Source organism: Aulonocara stuartgranti (genome assembly GCF_965226115.1).
Source record: "Aulonocara stuartgranti genome assembly, chromosome: 22".
Lineage (NCBI taxonomy): Eukaryota > Metazoa > Chordata > Actinopteri > Cichliformes > Cichlidae > Aulonocara > Aulonocara stuartgranti.
Genome location: NC_138957.1, coordinates 26,215,210 through 26,236,056, shown reverse-complemented (window position 1 = coordinate 26,236,056; position 20,847 = coordinate 26,215,210). Strand labels below are relative to the sequence as shown.

General features: G+C 39.6%; 1 protein-coding gene across 1 annotated transcript in view; it reads left to right on the top strand.

Annotated features, from left to right (window-relative positions):
* samd12 (sterile alpha motif domain containing 12) overlaps positions 1-19,827 on the top strand; it is a 145,361-nt gene extending 125,534 nt beyond the window's left edge. The window contains exon 5 of the mRNA XM_082521719.1: positions 15,306-19,827. Coding sequence (XP_082377845.1) covers positions 15,306-15,337 — 32 coding nt within the window. The 3' untranslated portion in view covers positions 15,338-19,827. The remainder of the gene's footprint in view (positions 1-15,305) is intronic.
* The last annotated feature ends 1,020 nt before the right edge of the window (positions 19,828-20,847 follow it).

The window sequence follows — 20,847 nt, the reverse complement described above, 5'->3', positions numbered from 1 at the left end:
CTGCTGTAATTAGTTGCATCAATCAAAAGTATAACAAGAACAAAATTAACTCGTTTGCTTGCATTGCAGTTATGGCTTGTGTTGAATTACTAATTTGGATATCAGAAATTTGTAAAACAAAGACCGAATGTGGCAGAAACACAACATTAGAACGACAACAAACAGCCCTAAGGTGCTACATTTGCATGTATTTTGAGTTGTTTGCGTTTCCATGCTTGTACAAGAACTCTTATACAAATCTCTCCAGATATCTGCAAAAATTATGTGTCTGCCATTAGCTTTTCAGCAGGCATTGTAAAGAGTACATTGCGCGTGAAGATTTTGTTTGTTTAAAATATTAATTAGTGCAGCTTTAAGGCAAAAGAACGCTCAGCATTATGTGCTGACGTGCAACAATTGTGCAGGGATAACCCTGCAAGAGAGTGCAGATGCTAATTTGCCACTCACAGTAAACATGTCTCATGGAAATGCAGCCAAAAATTAGTAGGGGAAGTAGCGCTCCCTCTTTTTGCCTGAAGATACTTGTTTTATTGCAGTTGCTATAATGTTCCTATCATTATCTGTATTGCTCTCTCCTCCCACTCGAACTGAATGCATACCTGTTGTCTGCAGGTTGTTCAAATACATTGTGGGAGATTTATGAAAAAAGCAAAGCAGCCTATGCAAAACTTTATTTTGTATAAAATACCTCACAATTGTGTGCCTGATGACACTCGAGTCAGGTCCTCAGCGTTATTGCTAGAATATTGCGAGAGCAGCGGTAAAGTCTAAACCGGGCAGTTCGTTTAGGTAGTCAACAACACCGATAGCAGTCTGCAGGATTCATGTTTGTTACAGATGTCTCGTACTGATGAATTACAGAGTTCTTAACGTGACGACGTGTTAAGGTATGCCTGCATTTCTCAGATTCACAAAGCACAGAAAGCAATCACTCTCACAGAAAAAGATTTTCTTCCACCCACACAGCAAACACCCCGAGAAATGTGCATGAACACTACTGTATGCACACACACATGAGCATTTGCACACTCAACTGGCTTGGATGTGCCAGCGGAACTAATTGTTTGTAGAATTGATTTCTTATTTAATTACAAGACAGGCAAATTAGTTTAAACTTGAAATCCCAGAGCCACTCAAGAGGAATTAAAGTGCTTCCAAAAGTTTTCAGCAGAGAGGAAAATGAAATTTTCTTTCATGGTGATTGGTTATGTCGCTGAGAGGAAGGCGCTATATTGCGCTACCACACAGATTTATTTACCGAGTATACACAGTGTCCCCTCCAAAGAGAATAGCGAGAGCTTCCTCACTTCCTTATTGTATCTCTTCCACTGGCTAAATTGACAAGAGAATGTATATTTTCAATAGTGCACCTTTGGTAACTGCAACCAAATGCTGAAAACTGTTTCTTTACGTTGTCACTGCGTGAAAGAGGGTAATGATTCCATCAGTGGAAATGGTGCCTTCGGGGACAAAACGGATGCATGAGTCAGATTAAATGGAAATTGAGGAAAACACAAAGAAAATGTCTTTAGTTGTGGTTTTCAGCAGTTTGCTTATGATAATTTCATGCAAGTCATTTTGTTGTTATATGAAACTGACAGAATGCTTGCAACAATAAAAAATGCGCAATTACATTAGATAAACATTATTACACCGCAAAATACACTTCATATTATATTAAGTCATTTTCTTAGGCATTTTTTAGCCTTGCATGAAAATAACATCTTTTAGCATAATGTAGCCATTTCAAGATATAGGCTTCATTCATTTAGTTCATACACATAGAGCCTGACAAGGCCACTCTAACTGTTCTCATTGTACTCTTGTTCTTAAGATATTTTTTACCCTTCTTGGGTAAAGGTAAAAAATGAATTGTTGTTTAAAAAACAATAATTTAAATTTTAAAAAAAGACAAAGGCTCTATTTATTAGCGTCTACACCAATCAAAACAGAGGTGGCTAAAGTACAAATGTTCTTCACTTAAAAAAATACTTTGGTAGAAGCTGAAGTACATTAATGTCTTATGTAAAAGTGAAAGATACAGACTTTGAAATGTATATTTGAAATAAAAGTATTAAACAGAAAAAGTAATTTGTTGGAGGATGTTTGTAACAGGCATTTTGGTCCACAGGAAACTGAAACATGTGCCAAATTAACATAGAAAAACCACATACAGTACAACAACATACAATACAAGGAAATAAAAATGTTATTTCAACTTAAATTATAACTGTAATTAGGGAGTCAGCCTGACCATCTGTTATGTAGAACACAAACAGAGAAAAACAGAAAAACAAACAGAAATAAAAAGAAAAAAAGCTGTATTTGCTGTTGCCTAAATTGTAGATTATTCACTTCACTGTTATGAACTGCCTCAAAGTAGGATGTATGGAGTTCACACTAGAGGTTTACTTAAGGTAAGCATGCTTTTGTTGTGTTATTCTTCCCTCCTCCTTACGTCTGTTGAGTAGAAAGTAGAGATAAAAATACTCAAGAAAAGTAAAGAACATTTTTAAAATCCACTTGAGTACAGTTGTACTTGGTTACATCCCACCTCTACTATCTACTCACTGAATTAGTCCTTTCAAATACCATTATCTTGTTGCAGTAGTCTTCCAACCCTAAAAGCTTTTCCATTACCATAAACTCTAATGATTGGAATTCTCTCCTATTTAGTATGCTAACAAGCTAAACTAGTTCATCACAGCAGTACAAGAACAATGTTGTGTCTCTATTAGGTCTCTTCTTTGTCATCATCTTGTTCCAGTTTTGTTCAGTGTAGCATTTTAAAGCAGGTCAATAACTTTAAAAGTCAATCACAGGAAAATGCTTGGACCAAGCTAGCATAGCACAGCTAGCATAACTCAAACACAAGCAGTAGCCATTATTCTAGTTTACAGATTGACAAATTGGGTTATGTACCGTGCAATAATGGGAACATTGTCAGCATAACAGTAACTAGCAATGGTCAAACCTCTCAAGTCTGTTTTACATTGTTTTGTTTTGTTTTTTCATGTTTGGGCCACAAGGTGATGTAGCTAGCTAAAGCATTTTGAATGCCTCTTTGTTTTCCTTTGCCTAATTTGTTTTCAATCATTGGCGGTCACTTTGAACAGAAGGCAACAAGCGGTGCCATCTTCAACACAACTGTTCACAGTTAGTAGAAGAGCAGAGACCTGATAGTGAGAAATAAGATCCCATTACTCCAGTGACAAAGGGAAACAAGAGTTGCCAGTGTTTCAGAGCCATGGTGATGTGAGGTCATCATTATTCACCAACAGCTCTTAGGGTTTCTGTAGTAAGAGACAGAAGGTGAGAGAGAGAGACAAGAGAAAATGCTGAGTGAAACACATTGCAGTTTTTTCCTTATTTTGAGCACCACTTCCGTGCTCCCTCTGTCTACATCATGGCCGTCCTCCCTGTTGTCGAGTCATCAAATTTCTGTGGAAAATGAGATTCGCTGTGCCACGAAGACTGATGATCCCCTTTAACCTCGGCTACTGAAGCACTTTCCCCATTCGAAAATAGCAACCAAGCCTTTTTGTCTGTGCTATTTGAAGCCCCTCTCCCATATCTTATATTTAAGTGCTGTTGACTTTGAACATGCCCTGTTTGAGTCTAGATAGGCGCCGCATCAACTGAGAAGCTTGAGTGGGATAATTTCCTTCAAGTATTCTCAAAGTACATTTTAAGGCATATCCCAAGGGCAAATTGGATAGCACTGTGGTAATAGTATTGCTTTCTTCACTTGAGCAGTATATCATTGGCTTAGAGGCTTGTCCTAGAATCAGAATTGTTGTGGTAACGCTAATTTCTCTCATGTCCATTGGCTTTGGTTACACTCCATGGAGAATTTTCACATAGCTACACATCGAGCTGTGATCGCATGGTGGGACTGGGAGAGTTAAGCATGGGATACACCGCTATATTGGGAAACCACACATATAACAGCTGAATTTCAGTAAAAAATACTGATGCAGTCCAACTTTATTTATAAAGCACATTTAAAATGGCAGAGCTGACCAAAATGACATTCATAAAATAAAAGGGTCAGACAATAAGAACAGAATGACAGCGGTAACTGGTCTATAGACCTCTGTGACCTTGACGGGACATAAAGTGTTAATATCCCATTAAGAAGTTTTAAAACATACAATAAAATGTTAAAATCAATCTTGAAGTACGCAAAGAGCCAGTGAAGGGAGGTCAGAACAGGGGAGATGTGATCTTGCTTTTACTGGTTACAGTAAGGAGACATGCAGCAGCATTTTCTGGACCAGTTGCACCAATAAAAAGTCCATTACAATAGCTGAGATAAAGTCATGTATAACCCTCTCAGAACCTGACCTTAGAAAGATGCCGTAACCAGATATTTATTAATGAAGAACGTGGACACCTCAGAAGTAGAGTTTTAAAAGATTCAGTGATATTAGAGGTTATTGTATTACATTAGATTATTAAACTGAATTTATCTCAAAAGAAATCTTTAATCTGCCAGGCAAAGGCCCATTTATGAATAAAATGTACAGTTTTACATTATATTACACTTTTTAGCCTCTTTGTTTGCTTTTGTAAGCACACAGAGGTTACTCTTTGTGTTACAAACTATTTATGCCGCTTTCATTTCTTATACTTTGGGTTGAAGAGCTAAAGTAGCCAAATCTATTTTGAAATTGCTAGAAATTATTGTGTAATAAAGGTTATGTATCGCTTTGTCAACCAAAGCTCTAGTGTTACATTGGGACCTTGCGTAATTTGTATTACTAGTATCTTAATCCTTTGCAGCTCTGTCATGTCTTTAATTTTGAAAATAAACGCAGGCAAACACAATGGGTAATAATAGTGATTATATTGTATTGTGTCCAAATTGGCATCTTGGGCTCGGTCTATTTTCTTGTTCGTTTCTATTGTTTCACTTACTTCTGTCTTTTCCCCCTTCTTAAAGTATATAATAAAGTGCAAAAAACAAAGTTAGGTGCATGTTGGGTGCAAAGTCTGGAGTCTCGTGTCACTGCACAACATGTATATCCAGTAACACCAAGATCAAATGCATGAAGACTCAAAGGATGATGATATGAGTGGCATCTGCTATTATAGGACATTTTCTTGTCAACAGCAATGTAGGCTCTGTGGCTCATGATGAGACTCTTGTAATCAATCAGTTGTCATGTTATGCAGGGATAATATTTAAAAAATGTGTCCTCAAACACAGAGGTGAGTGGTACCTGCTAAGGTGTAGCTGAGAGGTATTTCATCCACTGCACTGAGTAAGGATACCTAAGGTTTATGTAAAAGTATTGTATAGCTAGTTTAAAGTTTTGTGCGGGCAAACATGGCCAGTGTGTTTATTTGTGATTTTTTTATATATATATATATTTTTAGAGAGACATACTTTCTTAGGGAATTGGAGATAAAAAGAATATTATCGCTATACTGAAGGGGGGGGAAAAAGTGAGGAAGAATCTCATAGAGACTCAGATAGGGAAAAGTCTATTCTCAGGAAACACAATGCTGGATGGCGTGCTCAAGCTAAATAAATTATCACGGGGGCTATTTTTAAGTTGGAGTGTAAATGCAGTAATCCTTGGAGCAGGAGCTGCGAAGAGCAACGCACAGAAACCACATCGGGGAATACAGCTCAGCCTTTATCTTCCCCATCCCGCCCGCCACACACTCTCTTCCCTCTTTCTTTTACTCTCTCACCCACATGCATCCTTCACTCCGCACATTTTCGCCCCATCCCAGCACCTCTATCTGTTCTCACTTTATCTGTTTCCCGTTTCTCTCTCTCCTTTTTCTTCTCCCTGCCTTTCATATGGTAAAAGCCTCTTTTCTGTGTCAGAGTATTTTGCTTATCACTGAGTTTTCTATGGGGACTCCACTGAGGTCTATTGTAATAAACAATAACAGAGCTTTGAACAAGACTGGGAGGGGAAACAAGTAAGTGGCATGTAAAGAAGAAGCAGTCAGAGGATATTAGGATACAGTGGGTCATTCTGTAACTTGCCAACTAATCTTTTTAGCTGATGCTAAAATGCTAGGCCTGTTTTTTTAAACCCTCAGCTCCCTGCAGGACAACGTTGTCAAGCCCAGAAAGACTTTCCCTGAAAAGCAGTATTGTGGTGTTTTGGTATGGGGGAAGAAAACCTCCTCTGCTGCTGTTTAGCAGCATATAATGGGGCACCGTTAATCATGAGCACAAGCTGAGGTTTTACAAGGTTAATGACGGCATAGCCAACCTCTCGACTGTGTCCCATTCCTCAGGTATTTATCAGTGTCAGCAGAAACCTGTGAGCTGAGGGTACTTCATATAGTTCTCTCATTGACTCTACCCACATGTCTTAAGCTTTTCTTTTTGAGTCCACAGTGCTAGAGCCTTGCTTTTTTCCTTTACATTTCTCCTCAGGGGTCGGCTTTTGAGTAAATCACTTAAGAAAAACAGAAATATACCAAACTGTGTAAATAGAGCGCAGAATGGGTAAAATTATTTGTCACCATATACTTTATCTGTCATTTTGTATTTCATTTTATTTTGTACTTAAGAAAAACAGATAATAAATCATCACAAAATTAGATTCGCCCAGCTCAGGCATTAAAGCCATACTTTGCTTTGCTTGGCACAACTCTGTTTATATATTGTTTCATTGACATCTAAGTTAAAGATAATCAGCATCATACTGAATACTAATTCAATTTCAGAATTTTCAAAATCTACCTTGCCCAACTTTTCAATAGACACAAATATAAATTTTTAGTAATTTTATATATTTATTTTAAAATCTTACTATTCATATAATTGCAAGGGCAACAGATGTAACCCTTGTGACCTAACAAAAACAGAAAAGATTTTTTAAAAAAAATACAAAGAGGACTGATCTTTAGTCTACCTGTGGTGTTAGCATATCGCTCGGTTATGTCCCTTCCTCTTTGTTCGTGTGATCTCATGGATTTGTCCCTTCCTTTTCCAAGTTAAGTATATTTATTGGCAGCATGGTACATATGTTGTGGGACACAACTTTCAGTGCATAGTTACTGTTCTTTGAAATATGTTAATTTAAAAAAAACAAACAATCAAGTTACATGTATCAACGAAAGCACGTCTTCAGCAACTAGGTTTGCACTTTTTCTCAGAACGAGTGTAATTTACAATGATACATACGTACAAATTTAAATGTATGTTTTATGTTGTTTGGGATGATTTTCAAATTCATGGATAGGATGGAAAATGTCTTGCAAACAAATACATTAAGTGCTATATGAAACCGTTCATCACATTCCTCATTAATAAAATCCCGCTTTAAATGTTGCAGCAGTTTGTGCTGTACACGATGTTCCAAACACAGTGTTGGGAGTTTCCAGGGTTTGGCTAACCTTAGCAATGCTAGCACCAGTAGCCTTGGTTTCTTCCATGCTAGCATGAACATCTTGATGTAGTATATTGTTACTTTTTGCTTCATCTGACTTGTTATGTTCCAGTTTATTCTGACAAACGTGACTTTTTTTTAACATTACATGACAGAATTACAGAACAACACTAGTTAGCACAGTTGTTTACTTTCCAAATCTACTCATTTACAACGTCTGTTCACAGGGAGAGCAAGCTCACTGTGCAATAATGAAAAAAGAAAAATCAACTAGTACCTTCTATCTGGGGCTGACTAGAGAAAGCAGCAACATATAACCACATTTGACCAGACTGGCAGACTAAGAGACTTAAGCTGTTCAGCTTTCAACCAAAATGTGTAGGTTTTAAAGGCAAACTTCCTTGGTATGTATGACACTTGTTCAGTTGTTATCTAAGCCTCAAGTATGGAACTGCAAAACTCTGATGAAGATGTGAATGAAATCCCCTGAAAAGTTACTTGAGATTTTCTGTTACAGTTACAGTCAAACTGTAGTTTGAATATTTCTTGTGTATAAAATAAGTACCAACATCTTCAATCTTCTGAATCCAATTTAACAGATAATGAAGATCTGCTCACTAATTTGCAGCACAGCCTGCAATGCTCAAAAAAATAACTTTAGAAAAGTAAGGGATCCGTGTCAGCATCCACTAATTGAGACAAATTTGAATTTTGCAAATGTTTTTATTCGCAAAATTGAAGATAAGTAATGTTACTTACCATTTGCAGTAAGCATCCTGAATTGGTATTAATCATAACAACCAAATGTTGACCCAGTTGTTTAATCTCATTGTTGTTTTAGCTCTAGAAGTAACAAATTGTCCAGTGTCTGTTGTGTTTCTGCCTTGATTCAGTCGATCGAAACCATTTCAAGAACTGGAATATAACATTCAGAGTTATATGTCATTTTTCTTTTATCATAGTGATCTACTCTTACTTGAGTCTCATTTTAGCAAGTAAACGGGTAAATTTTAGATGTAGCCCTGCCTGAAGAGGTTGCAAAAACTACACAAAACCAAACATTAGGACCTTTATACTGGGGTCCATGTGGATGATGTGCTGTAGAGATCCCCAAACCTACTTTCTTTTATATCAGAAAATCCAGAATAATGTTTAACATTTGAATTCCATTGCTTTTGTTTCATTGGTTCTGTTTATTTATTTATTGTAAAAGGCATCTCGTGACCCACCTGCTGTGCCTTAATGATTCACTAGGGGGCTGCGGACCACACTTTGGGAGTCAATGATCTAAAAGCATATCTACGCAGACTTCCCCACATAGACATGCTTAAAAATATAGATACAAACAAATGACAGCATAGATGTTCTGAAATAAATGAAAAGCTTGTTTTTACTGTTTCGCTTTTTGCTTCTTTGTATCACTGTTTTTTTTAAAGCCCTGACGATGTGACAGCTTCGTTTCGGTAGAGATATCCTGCATGATAGAGCAGCACAATGCTGAGCTCAGTTTGACAGTGCCCTGCTGAGCAACTAAAGGAAGCCGAACCATGGAGGCAAGGTCTGTGCATGTGCAAAGTGCGAGTATGTGTCACTGTATGTGTTGGCAGGTGGCACTGGAAAAGGCACAGTAGCAAACAAATTCAACTTGACACGAGTTCGAAAACCAAAATACAAGCACTTTGAGGACTTCCGTTCCCCTCTCGCTCGCTCTGCATAAAATAAACTTATTTATTTAACCTCTCTGGGTTACGCTGATGAGGAGCTCTGCTTTATAGAGATAGATGGAGAGACGGAGAAGGGGAAACATCCCGTCAGTTGTTTATGTTGTTGAAATCAGGGCAGGAAGAGAAGCAGGCATGCTTGCTCTGACTCGCAGAATAAGATGACCTATTTTAAACAGACGCTGGAAGACGAGGCTCCATAAAGCTTATCTGAGCACGACGGAGGCTCGAGTATCTACATATCTTAAATAAGAAAATCATCGATTGGTACATTTAACGGGTCACAATTAATTTATGGATTATAGATTCAAGCAAAAAACACTATCAACTCTCTTAGTAAGATGCCACCAAACTCCTTATATATCCCCAGCATTGATCTAAAAGTGTCTCGGCTTCTGCTGGAGGGACTGAACACCGTTCTTCCACATGATTTTCCCTGACTCGCTGCTTTGCTTGCGGTGGACATCTAAAACGTCTGATTCCCAAAGGTGTTCAGTTGAAGGCCACAGAAGACAGATGTTCAGCTAAATGTGGTTAACCATGATTGTGTGTTTGGTATAGAGTGCATGACACTAATTGTATTGTAGCAAAAATAACTCCAACAAGAGTAAACTGAGTTAAATTTGTTGGCGTATTTGTGTATTCATTGGACTACATTCACCCACACATTTATGCACATTTGTTGCAATAATAATCTGTGTGTGGGACTGGCTCAAAATAAACTACAGTGCCCACATTCATTGTAATGAAGGAACCTGTTAGTCAGTGCAACGCCGTGGCTCAGTTGTATTTTTTTTTTTTTTTTTTTTTTGTGGACATAAATGGAGCTCCTGTCTCGGCAGACTTTTACTGCATAGATGACACTTGACGCTGTGGATTCGTCTTTCCGTGGGATTTGTCGATAATGAAGAGCAATCCTTTGAAAACTCATCTTAATGTGACCCAGCAGCAGGACACCACCACCAGGTGCAGGATCCAGCCCGTATGGAGCAGATAGTTCAAAGCAGGGCGGACAGAATCGGCGCAACCGCGTCCTCGTTTACATTTTTACATCGAGACGCAGCACGCAGCAGAGAGGCGGCAGATGAAGCCGCACGCTGAGGTGTGCTTTGATTGAACAAGCAGGACAGCTCTGATTACAAATGCATGGGTGCAAGCTGTAGAGGAGACGAAGGAAGGGGGGGGGAGAAAAAGACGGCAATGACAGCGTGAGTGAAGTATGGCAGGAAGACAGACGGGGGAAATTTGATGATCTGGACATTTAACTCCTTGTTTCTATAAAGCTGCTCATGTGTTAATAGAGGCAAATCACGTTGATCAGTCATACCGGTGGCACAGAAGAGCGAGCCGCTGTCGATACAAGAGAGTTTGTGTGCACGTGTTGTAGGCCTGCAAGCATTTATGTTTGAACATACGAACATATGGGCATGAGATGGAATCCGTGTGTATTACACTGTGAAACAGAACATTAGTAATATATCAGTTTTCCCTACGTATGGGCCGTAAACATGAAAAGTGGGTTTTGTAATTGGTGAGTTTAACTGGAGACAAACCAACTGTTCTCTGCCTCTCATTCACTCACACTCGCACACACACTTGCGATTACACACCACAGACGCATGCCGAAATCATAATTTTCTGTCAGATGCTGGTGCGCGCACACACACACACACGCTCCACACTTATGTCAGGGAGGCATTCACACGCTGCTCAGTTTAATTTCGGTTTGGCAGATTATAGTAATTATGTTAAAGAAAAGATTTTTCAAAGTACTTTGCCCTTTTCTGTCCTTGAAGACTGAAACAGTGCTAGCTAAAGGAGCCTCATACTCCATTTTTTTTTTTTGAAACTCTGCTTTTTACTGGGTCAAGTAGATTGGAAAATATATTAAAATAAAGGATCTACGAGGAGCTATGGTTTTATTGTTTTGCGTGGTTTTATGGCAACAGTAATCTCTGTGGCATTCAGGGAAATGTTTTTCTAGTCATAACAGAAAACTATCCTTTATATTAAGATGCTGTGTGTGCGCGTGTGTGTGTGTGTGTGTGTGTGTGTGTGTGTGTGTGTGTGTGTGGTAGCAGCCAATAGAGACGCAGTGACACCAACATAAATTGGAAATACAGAGTATGTCATTGAACTGCACCTCTGGGCCTGCTCTCCATTTAGCACTATGTCAGAGTAATGTGTTTGCATACGCCGTGTGCTCTATTGTGTGTGTGTGTGTGTGTGTGTGTGTGTGTGTGTGTGTGTGTGTGTGTGTGTGTGTGTGTGTGTGTGTGTGTGTGTGTGTGTGTGTGTGTGTGTGATAGTCAATGTAAACTACCCATGAAATTAAGAGGGTTTTTTTCATTTTGCTTTGTAAATGTAGACGTTTGCTTCTGCGTGTGACAATGCAAACTATCCTTGAAATTAAGATGTAGACCAGGAGGCGTGTACGTGTGTGTGCGCGCCTGTGCATGCGTGAGTGTGTGTGGGTAAACAGATAGCTCTCAGTACTCTCCCGATCCTCAAAAGACAGAGCGAACCTCTAAAGGGAGGGTGGGATTTGAAGAACATTTTGAGCATGCTGACAGCTTGTCAGGGCCCTCCTACGACTGTAATGAATTTCAGCCTTTTGTGGTGTGTGGTCCTGCTGCACCGATAAGCCCTGGCACTAATGCAGTTAACAAGGAGTAAGAGTGTGCGCCCAGTTGTGTGCGCACCGCCTGACGTGATGTATACATGCTTCTGAGCATGCATCACTCAACTCCTACACTCCTTAAACAAGCTAATCATTGCCGGACAGTCTCAAGTGTGTTTCTAACAGTATTTAACGCTGCAGTGTTTTTATTTATATGGCTGAGGGTTAGATTAGTAGCATGTTAAAACTCAGTATGTGGGAGAAGGAAAAAACACTTTGAACCTAAGACTTTAAGTAACCAGGTATTGGAAGCCAAAGCCTTCAACTTCCACAGCTGCATGATCCTTTGGGTGGTGGGTCTGCAGTAGGGCCGGCACATGCGGCTCACTGGAGTTGAGCCAACCCTGACTTCATGAACTAATGCCCAACCAGTAGCAGTTCACCCCTCCCCCAGGTCTGGATCTTGGGTGGGGTCTCTGGAACCCAGATACAGGTAGCAAGGGTGTTGTTGTTGTTTCCATAGAGGCCTTATGAAATATACTTAGTTTAGGTTGTCACCCAGCCAGTAGAGCCAATACCAGCAGCCATGTTGCCCCTGACAACATAGCTCCAGAGTTCACTTGGGAAGTCTACCCCCTCCATCGTGATAAGGATAACAATCTCATCTCTGCTTTTTTTGCACTGGCAGAGACACATCTTAAAAAAAGTTAAGACAGGGCCATGTTTCCCCACTTTGTATCATCCCGTCTTCTTTTAAATACAGCCCGTAAACATCTGGGAACTTAAGGGAACCAGTTGCTGGAGAGGAATTTTGTCCCATTCTCGCCTGATTCGAGCTGCTCAACAGTTCTGATCTTCTTTGTTGTAGTTTTCATTTCATAACCAGACAAATGTTTTCAGATGGTAAAAGATGTGGACTCCAGGCAGACCAGTTAACCAACTGAACTCTTCTACTCTGAAGCCATGTTGTTGTAATAGCAGTAGTATGAGGTTTAACATTGTCTTGCTGAAATATGCAAGGCTTTCCCTAAAAGAAGATGCCGTCTCGATAGGAGCTTATGCCGCTTTAAAACCTGGATATGCCTTTCAGCACTGATGGCGCCTTTGCAGATGTGCAAGCTGACAGTTCTTTAGGCACTGATGCATCCAGTCCAGTTCTGCCTTAGGTCCCAACGATTGTGGGCGTCCACTGATTTTTGATCTCGTCCCCTGCACACAGAGATTGCTCAGATTTTCATCATCTTTGACTGATATTATGTGCTATAGATAATGAGATATTCAGAGTCTTTACAATTTCACACCAAATTTTTCCTCAATTTGTCACAGACATAGTTATTTGCAGATTGGTGAACCTTTGCCCATCTTTACTTCTGGTAACGCTGCCTCTCTCAGATGCTCTTTTTATACCCAATCCTGTTTCTGACCCGCTGCCAATTAACCTGATTAGTTTCAAAATGTTTTTCCAGCCGTTTCCTTTTAGTACCACTTACTTCTCCAGCCTGTTGTTGCTCACTTCCCAGCTTTTTTGAGATGTGCTGCTGCTATTAAATGTCAAATATTATATGAACTAATAATTTTTCATGAAATGGTACAATTGTAACCACTTTTAACATCTGTTCTATTGTAAGTAACATATTTGTGAATAATTTATTTTAATGTGACAAGAACTTATAGCTGCAGCTTTGTACCAGAGAAAGACAATATATGAGACTGCATCCAGTAACAGTTACAGATCAAGTACAAACCATCATCATAAATACTATTGTTTAGATTATTTTGAAAAGAAACAGCCATAATTCATGAACAGATGCACAGCATGTTCCTATCATATCTGCAGGGTGGGGGAGGGGGGGGGTGGATTATACAATGAAAAGAAGACTCTCATGAGAGAATCAAATGTCAAACAGTGCGCACTGGGAAGTCTGCTGATGTGTTAATCTTGTTTCTTTAAAGCAGATCTATGATACTTTTCCATTTTTTTAAACCTGCCATATGCATACTGTTACAGTGATGGATGCTCATATTACACATTGCCAGATTTTCACATTTTTGGTGTCAGCATGTGGACGAGTATTCCTTATGAGCCAAACGCTCAGGCTTTAGACTGCTCTGTTTAAGGCCGTTTTTTTTTATTCTTGGATGTTTATGATGTCAAAGACAGAGGCTATTCCTTTATATGGTTATCTAAGGTAAACGGCTCCGGCCGTCTGTGCGTGAGGAACAGCCAATCAGAACAAAGTGGAGAAACTCTGCCTTGTTTCTCAGTGATGAACTTAGTGGATGTACAAAGAGCCAGTATCAGATCATTCAATTCATTTTAACCTGTGAATCATGCATAGCATCTAAAAAAAAAATATTGAGCTAGAAATATAAGTAATAGATGACCTTTGAAAAGAGTCTGACCCGAGCATTTATTCAACTTTTTTTCTTTTGAGCCAAAAACACTCAAGTCAGAAGATCTTTAGTTTTTAAATGATCACAAAAGACTTCTTATATTTTATTAAAGGATTAGTCACATATAATCGACTGTCTAATTATATTTTATAGTTTGAAGTGAAAGGTTGAGTACTTTTGGTTACATTTTGCTTTTTTCATTTGTTTTAAGTGGATTGTAATACACGTGTTCTAATTGTAATGGAGTACTGTCAAGGTACATCAAAGTACTGGCTTTTGTACTTTAAAGATCTGAACTGTACTTTTAAAAGTTTTAAAAATACATCTCAGCTTTGTGTTAGCTATTTGCCCTGAGCTTCAGCTGTCACTGTTGAAAAGAGTAACGTATAAAGTCACAAATCTGTTGCACCAAGGTCTGCATTCACACTCTCTCTCACACACACACTCACACACACACACACGTACAAAAGCTGTTGTCAGAGGCAGGGTTGGCATGTATCTTTATGCCTTGTCTTTACATGCTCCGAGTGAGCTCTAAATGTCACTTGTCTCTCTCCACTTCATCTGCCTGACTCATCCTCCTTGTCTTCACTCTGCATTTGAAGTCCTTGTGTGTGTGTGTGAGAGAGACAGAGACACCATGTGCTGGTGTGTACTTGTTTGATGGACACACTGCTGCTCTCCACCTCCCTTTGTACGGCTCCTGCAAGCACAATGATGCCCACTGCATTGATTTTCTCGTGCCATTTTATAATTATGTCTCCTCTTTTCATTCGTCCTCCCCCTCGCTCGCTCTCCCGCTTTCTCTCTTTTATCCTGTCTCTCTTATCTCGCGCCTCTCTCTTCTATTTTTCTAATTCCACCAATCCCACCACCACCACCCCACTAGATCCATTTTTATGCCTTACTGTGCCCATGCTTGTTATCTCAGCCCTTTCTGTTTTTTTTCCTCTCTGTTTGATCTCAACTTCTTAATTTCCTCTCTCATCTACGTCACTTTGCTTGGTTTCGTTTTGAACCCTTCTCCCGGCTCCTCCAGAGATGTTCCTCATCGTTTCTGTTTTTGCTCTTCTGTTTTTATCTTATTTTTCTCCTTCTTGCCATTTCTGATTTTTCTCAACCTCATCTCAGCGGGGACTGTGTTTTCTGAAGATTTTTTTTCTCATAAACTTTTTCCAATGTTCTTTTTTTTCTCATTTTCTGCAGCCTCTCTGGAGTGCACTCCGTCTTCACCATAGATTGATGGAGAAGGGCTTCCCAGCCGCAAAAGGACGCTGATATGCATCGCCTTGTCGACACCCACCTACACTTCTTCCTGGACCTATCACAGCTCTCCATCTCTTCAGTGTCCGACCTCTATTTCTCCAAAGACCGATCTGGATGGAAACCATGCCTTCGTCCCAGCCACTCCTGTGAACTCTCACAAGTTCTGACTCGCTGTTTCCTCGCAGTTCAAACAATTGCTCGCAGCTTCTCGGAGCCTGACCGATATTTTCCATTGCAGACGCCCCATCCCCAGTCATTCCTGACCTTTGCAGCCAAACCTTCTCACGCATTGACTTCTCTCATAGCTCTCTTCACTCCTTCTCCCAAAACTCTAGCCTAACAAGGTTTCCAAAAGGTATTTGAGCAAAGAGATAATTTCTGCTTTGTCTGTGCTTTTAAGGCTCTTTAAGGACCCCACCGCCGCCTATCTATCCCTACAGTAAAAAAGTGACATCTACAGTATAACCCACTTTCCAATCACTCAAACACAAGTCCTGAACTGTTTGTGGCATGTTAGCTCCTTCATCGTAGCACTTTAATGTGTGTTTTCTCCCGTGCGTACTCTTGTGCTGTATTACCGATCCCGGTTCTACCCCGCTGAGGACTCTCAGAAAAGCAGCAAAAAAGACTGTCCATAGGACTGCTATTATACTACTCTATACTTCCCTTTCTACCTTTTTTCCTCCATATATCCAGATTGTACTTCCTCAAACATGAGAGGGGAACACCAAAACACACACAACCATGTATGTGCTTTAGTGTCCTTCCTCTTTCTCATTCTATGCATAGATCCTGTGAACAGTGTTTGACAACACCCGGTGAAGTGTCCATTGTGTCTCCCTCTGCCCACTATATTGTATATATCTACGGGTAGACAGTAAGCCTGAAAGAACTTCACTGTGAAAACAAACAACATTTAGTAGGAGAATAAAGACTGAACCTGGCATCACATTAGGTACGCTTAAGTTGGCTCCCTGAAACAAGTCACACTGTTGCGAAAAGCAATCCAGTGGAGATGAAGCAGAGCCTGAAACGGAGATGAACTGCAAGGAGGAAAGTCCCTCGGTGTCACTGAAAGCCTGGTGCTAGTAGGTAAACTAATTTGGCAACCCAAAGGGGGGTTGGCTGAAAGAAAAAAAGAAGAAGAAGGCAAAGCAAAAGGGCTCCTTGAACAAAGAGGGGCTTTGACTTGAAATTCTTTACTCTAATGAGGAGAGAGGGAAAAAAAAGAAGAAAAGACATCAGAGATAACAAAAGAGGAGCCTTTTTCATTTCCTCCCCTCTGTTTCACCAACTCTTTATTGCTTTGTCTGCTTTCCATCTCACTGCTTGAAACTATTTTTAGATGAGATATATTGAAAATAGTGTAGTAAGAAGACGTGCTGTGTGCAAAAGCTCAACATGGAAATGTTTTCTCTCAGTCATATTGGGAACATACACCGCATCCTATTTATGTCAGATGGGAAACTCAAATCTCTACTGTCAATGTGAATAATGGCCACTCACTGTTGATATTATAGACGTTTTAACAGCACTTAAAAGCACATTTGTCTGTAATGAAACAAAACAGCTGTAACTTGGAGCACTTCATGATGTCTGTGAGTGTAAAGACATTATAAAAATCTGTAGCCAATATAATGACCTCTCAGTGTTAGCTGCTGATTTCAGTGTATCAGAGTGATATTTATCAGAAGCTCGTATCCACGCTGGTGTAGCAGGAGCTGTTGTCACAGCAACATCTTTTTCTTTCCTGGATGGGATCTGTCAATCAAAGGCACATTAAAAAAAATAGCAGCTGCAGTTGGAGGAGAATAGGGGGTGGGAAAAAAACAAAAACGGGGTCGACCCCTGAGAGCCATCACATTTTAGTGGAATTCCATTTGCACACCGGTCCTTCTGTGTCCACCCATGCATGGTTTGTATAGCAGCCGCGGCCTAATGCAGCAAAGACTTGCAAGCAGATTGAATAGTATTGATCACCTCTTCGGGACATACACTTGGTCCTCCAGGATTACAAAAACTGCGGGGGTGGGGGGTGTATTCTGACAGTCAAGAGGAATGGAGTTGTTCAGGCTAAAACACAAGTGGTTATTTCACGGTTGGGTGGTGGTGCTGTGTCCATGGCTGTCAAGGCTACAGCAGGGAAGAGGAGGGCTGAAGCTTCCTTTAAGTTTGATTTCTTTACTACTTGATTTCCTTTTCTTTGGAAAATGCCCATAAACAAACTTGAAGGAATGGTTTGAATTGGTAAAGAGTTGCTGAATAGAGGTGTGCGTTAAAAAATTCAGATCTGCCACCATGTGTCAAAGAATCAGTGGAGGGTGATATATTCGTGGAGGTGTTATTCATTGAAACAAATCACCAATTTTGGGATTAGAAGACCTAAAGAAAACAAGCTGTACAACATGTAAGGTCTTGTTGTGTCAGTGGAAAGCTAGAAACATGTGGCTAATTTGTAGCAGTGGCTCTGGGCTAGCATGTTAGCTTAGAGAAGTATTGGGTGTTCATGATACTATAATCATTAGTCATTTGTGAGCAGCATCAAACGGGCATCACCAAACCTGTTACTAGGTATCTCTGATATCTTTGTCATAGCAAATCTGTACAAATCTAGCTCTAGCTCAGCATAGCAAAAAAACTAAAAAAGCGATACCAGTCAATTAAACATCTAGCTCTAAGAGGTTACATTTTAAGTTAAGGAGTTTACTTGTAATAAGAATAAGACTAGATGACAGAATAAGATCAGAATAAAGTCTTGAAATTGTAAAAAAAACAAAACATCTTACTGTGTTTAAAAAGTTTAACTATTGTATCAGTTTAACTCTCATGTCTACCTGTAGAAGGTTTCATGCAGCAACCTGTTAGCTTAGCTTAGCATACAACAGAATCTATATACCAGCACTTCAAAAACTTAGAAATCTGTAGAAAAGAGAAAGAAGGTGGGTCTTGTTATGTTCACACAGACCAAAGCTAGCTGTACCAGTTTCCAACCAGTTTGCTAATCTTTATTGGACATAGGAGTCATACTGGGAGAAGCATGGTGGTGTGGTGGTTAGCACTATCGCGTCACAGCAAGAGGGTCCTGGGTTTGAATCCGCTGGGTGGGGTTGTTCATGGGGAGCACTCATGTCCTAGTACTCAAGCTTCCTCACACAGTCCAAAGACGTGCACATTTGGGTAATTCCAAACTGGTTGTAGGTGGGAATGTGAATAATTAGCTGTCTCTCTGTGTTATCCCTGCGATAGACTGGTGACCCATCCAGGGTTTACCCTGCTTATTGCGCTACGACAGCTGGGATAGGCTCCAGCTCCCCCCGCAGCCCTGAATTGAAAAAGGAGAAGGAAAGGAAAAGCATGTTTGGATATGGTCAAAAGCACACAAGAACCTGACAAGGCAAATGTCCAGGCATTCTTAAAATTTAGTAGGAAATGAAATCAACCCTGACTTCTCTGATCTTCCAGTACATGAAACAGTTGCATAGAATTTCATCATTTTCGATGGTAGTCCAGTAAAGAAAGCACTCTGCTTTCTAACTCGCTTTCAGCTCAGCACTTCAGTGTGGTTGTAAAGGATTATTCAGAGCATTCATATCAAAATGTGTTTCCTTCCAAAGTGTCTTTGAAATGAATTTTCCCAAATTAAAAAAAAAATGGGGTCAATTTGCTTGCAGGCATTCCACTGCATAACAAATGTAGCACTGTGTCTTAGTGATCCATATGCCAGACTGCAGCACTATGGTAACCCAGGGTGTAGGGAGTAAAATATTGATTTTGTATTGATATTCTCTAGAGGGTGTGTTCCCTACTTGCAGGGAGGGAAGCAACGGAATAGATTCAACTCCAGTGGCATAAGGGGAAAGTTTCCACAGTTTTTGCTGGCTCTAATATTCCAGGTATAACCAGCTTGAGTTGTGGCACCTGTACCAAGGTGTCTAGGAACTTGCCTGAACTGGCCTTACAGACTTCTAGTGCCCCTAAGAGTTTTGGCACACACTCACAGACACTGATACACAGTGCACTGTTACACAAGAGATCCCCAAACCTCACACAAACAGTTATTGCACAAGCACTTTCACACATGCTGACACACGTGTAAAATCCATTCAAGGACACAGACTTTGCGTGTAAACAAATGCACAAGCACATACACAGAGTGACAATGCAAGCAGCGCACACATCAGTTAACAGGAAGCGTAGTCACAGCCGCTGACATCTTTCACATTAGTTATGCGTAAATACATGTAAACAAATGACACCTCAAACAGAATTTAAATAGAGGACAAATCTCAGATTTGTTTTCTGCCCAGCTGATAGCATGTTTCAATTCTGCTCAGAGTGCTTTTGTAACAGGTATATGAGCGAAGTCTCTTCCCCCAATCTATCTGCATATAAGGTGCCTAATAACGGATGATAATGGAATTGATATCGTAATAAGTGTACATAATAAAGAGATTAATCTTCATGTATATGTGTTCTCTGTTTATTCCGCCTACTGTATTACACATCCTCTAAAAAACTGATTTACACTGTGCAAGGTTGGCTGTTTTTGTGAGTGTGTACAGCTCATGCACTTTAGGTTTAGTGATGCTTTTGTTACTGTTGTGGGCTGACTGATGGGACGTTGCTACATATTGGCTATAAAAGAAAAGCACTGCCTCCAAGTCTGAAAAATGAAACCAATGTAGTTTCTTAAACCTGCATTCTTCGTGATGGCCACCAGGAGGCGACTCCTCTGGTCAAACTGTACAGAGGTTTATGAGAAAATTGCCCCACTGCTCACTTGATTTATGCCCTCGCTAAACACTTTCTTGATGATTCCACGTGTCAGTCAGTAGATTTAACTTTTATTTGATACATTGTGGCGCTCAATTACTAAATCATGATCATATTTAGAGTAAAATAATGACGCCGTGTTTCATGGATGCGATACGGTGTTTGTATTTTAAGAAACTGCGAATGAGTGGATGCTGAATTTTGATTATTACTAAAAAAGATTATTCTGTATTCTGAAGTTAAAATAACCCCTAAAATTAAATTAATTTATTAATGTTGCAAGATATACTAACTTAGACTTTGTGTTTGTGTCTAGGTGTTTGATTCACTTGGTTACTTTGCAAGCATGTTTTTAGGACTTTGTTTAGCGTGTATATCAGTATTCACCATCATTTTTTGTATAGAGTTGTAAAGCATTGTTTTCTTCAATTCTGTACTAAGAGAATACTACAATACCCATGAGCCTCTGCCACCAATATAATATAATATCAAATCTAAATTGAAACCAATTAAAGTGTCTGAAGCTTAGTAAACATACTAAACAACCTTTTACTGGATATTTCTTGCAAAAATGAGAGCTTTAGTCAGTGTCTGCATTTTAATTTTATACAGGCTTAGACTTTTTTTTTCCTAAAGGCAAAGATTCAATTGAATTTGCATCTTAATCTGATATGTTTTCTATGTGGAAAATTAGTATGCCTGATGATCA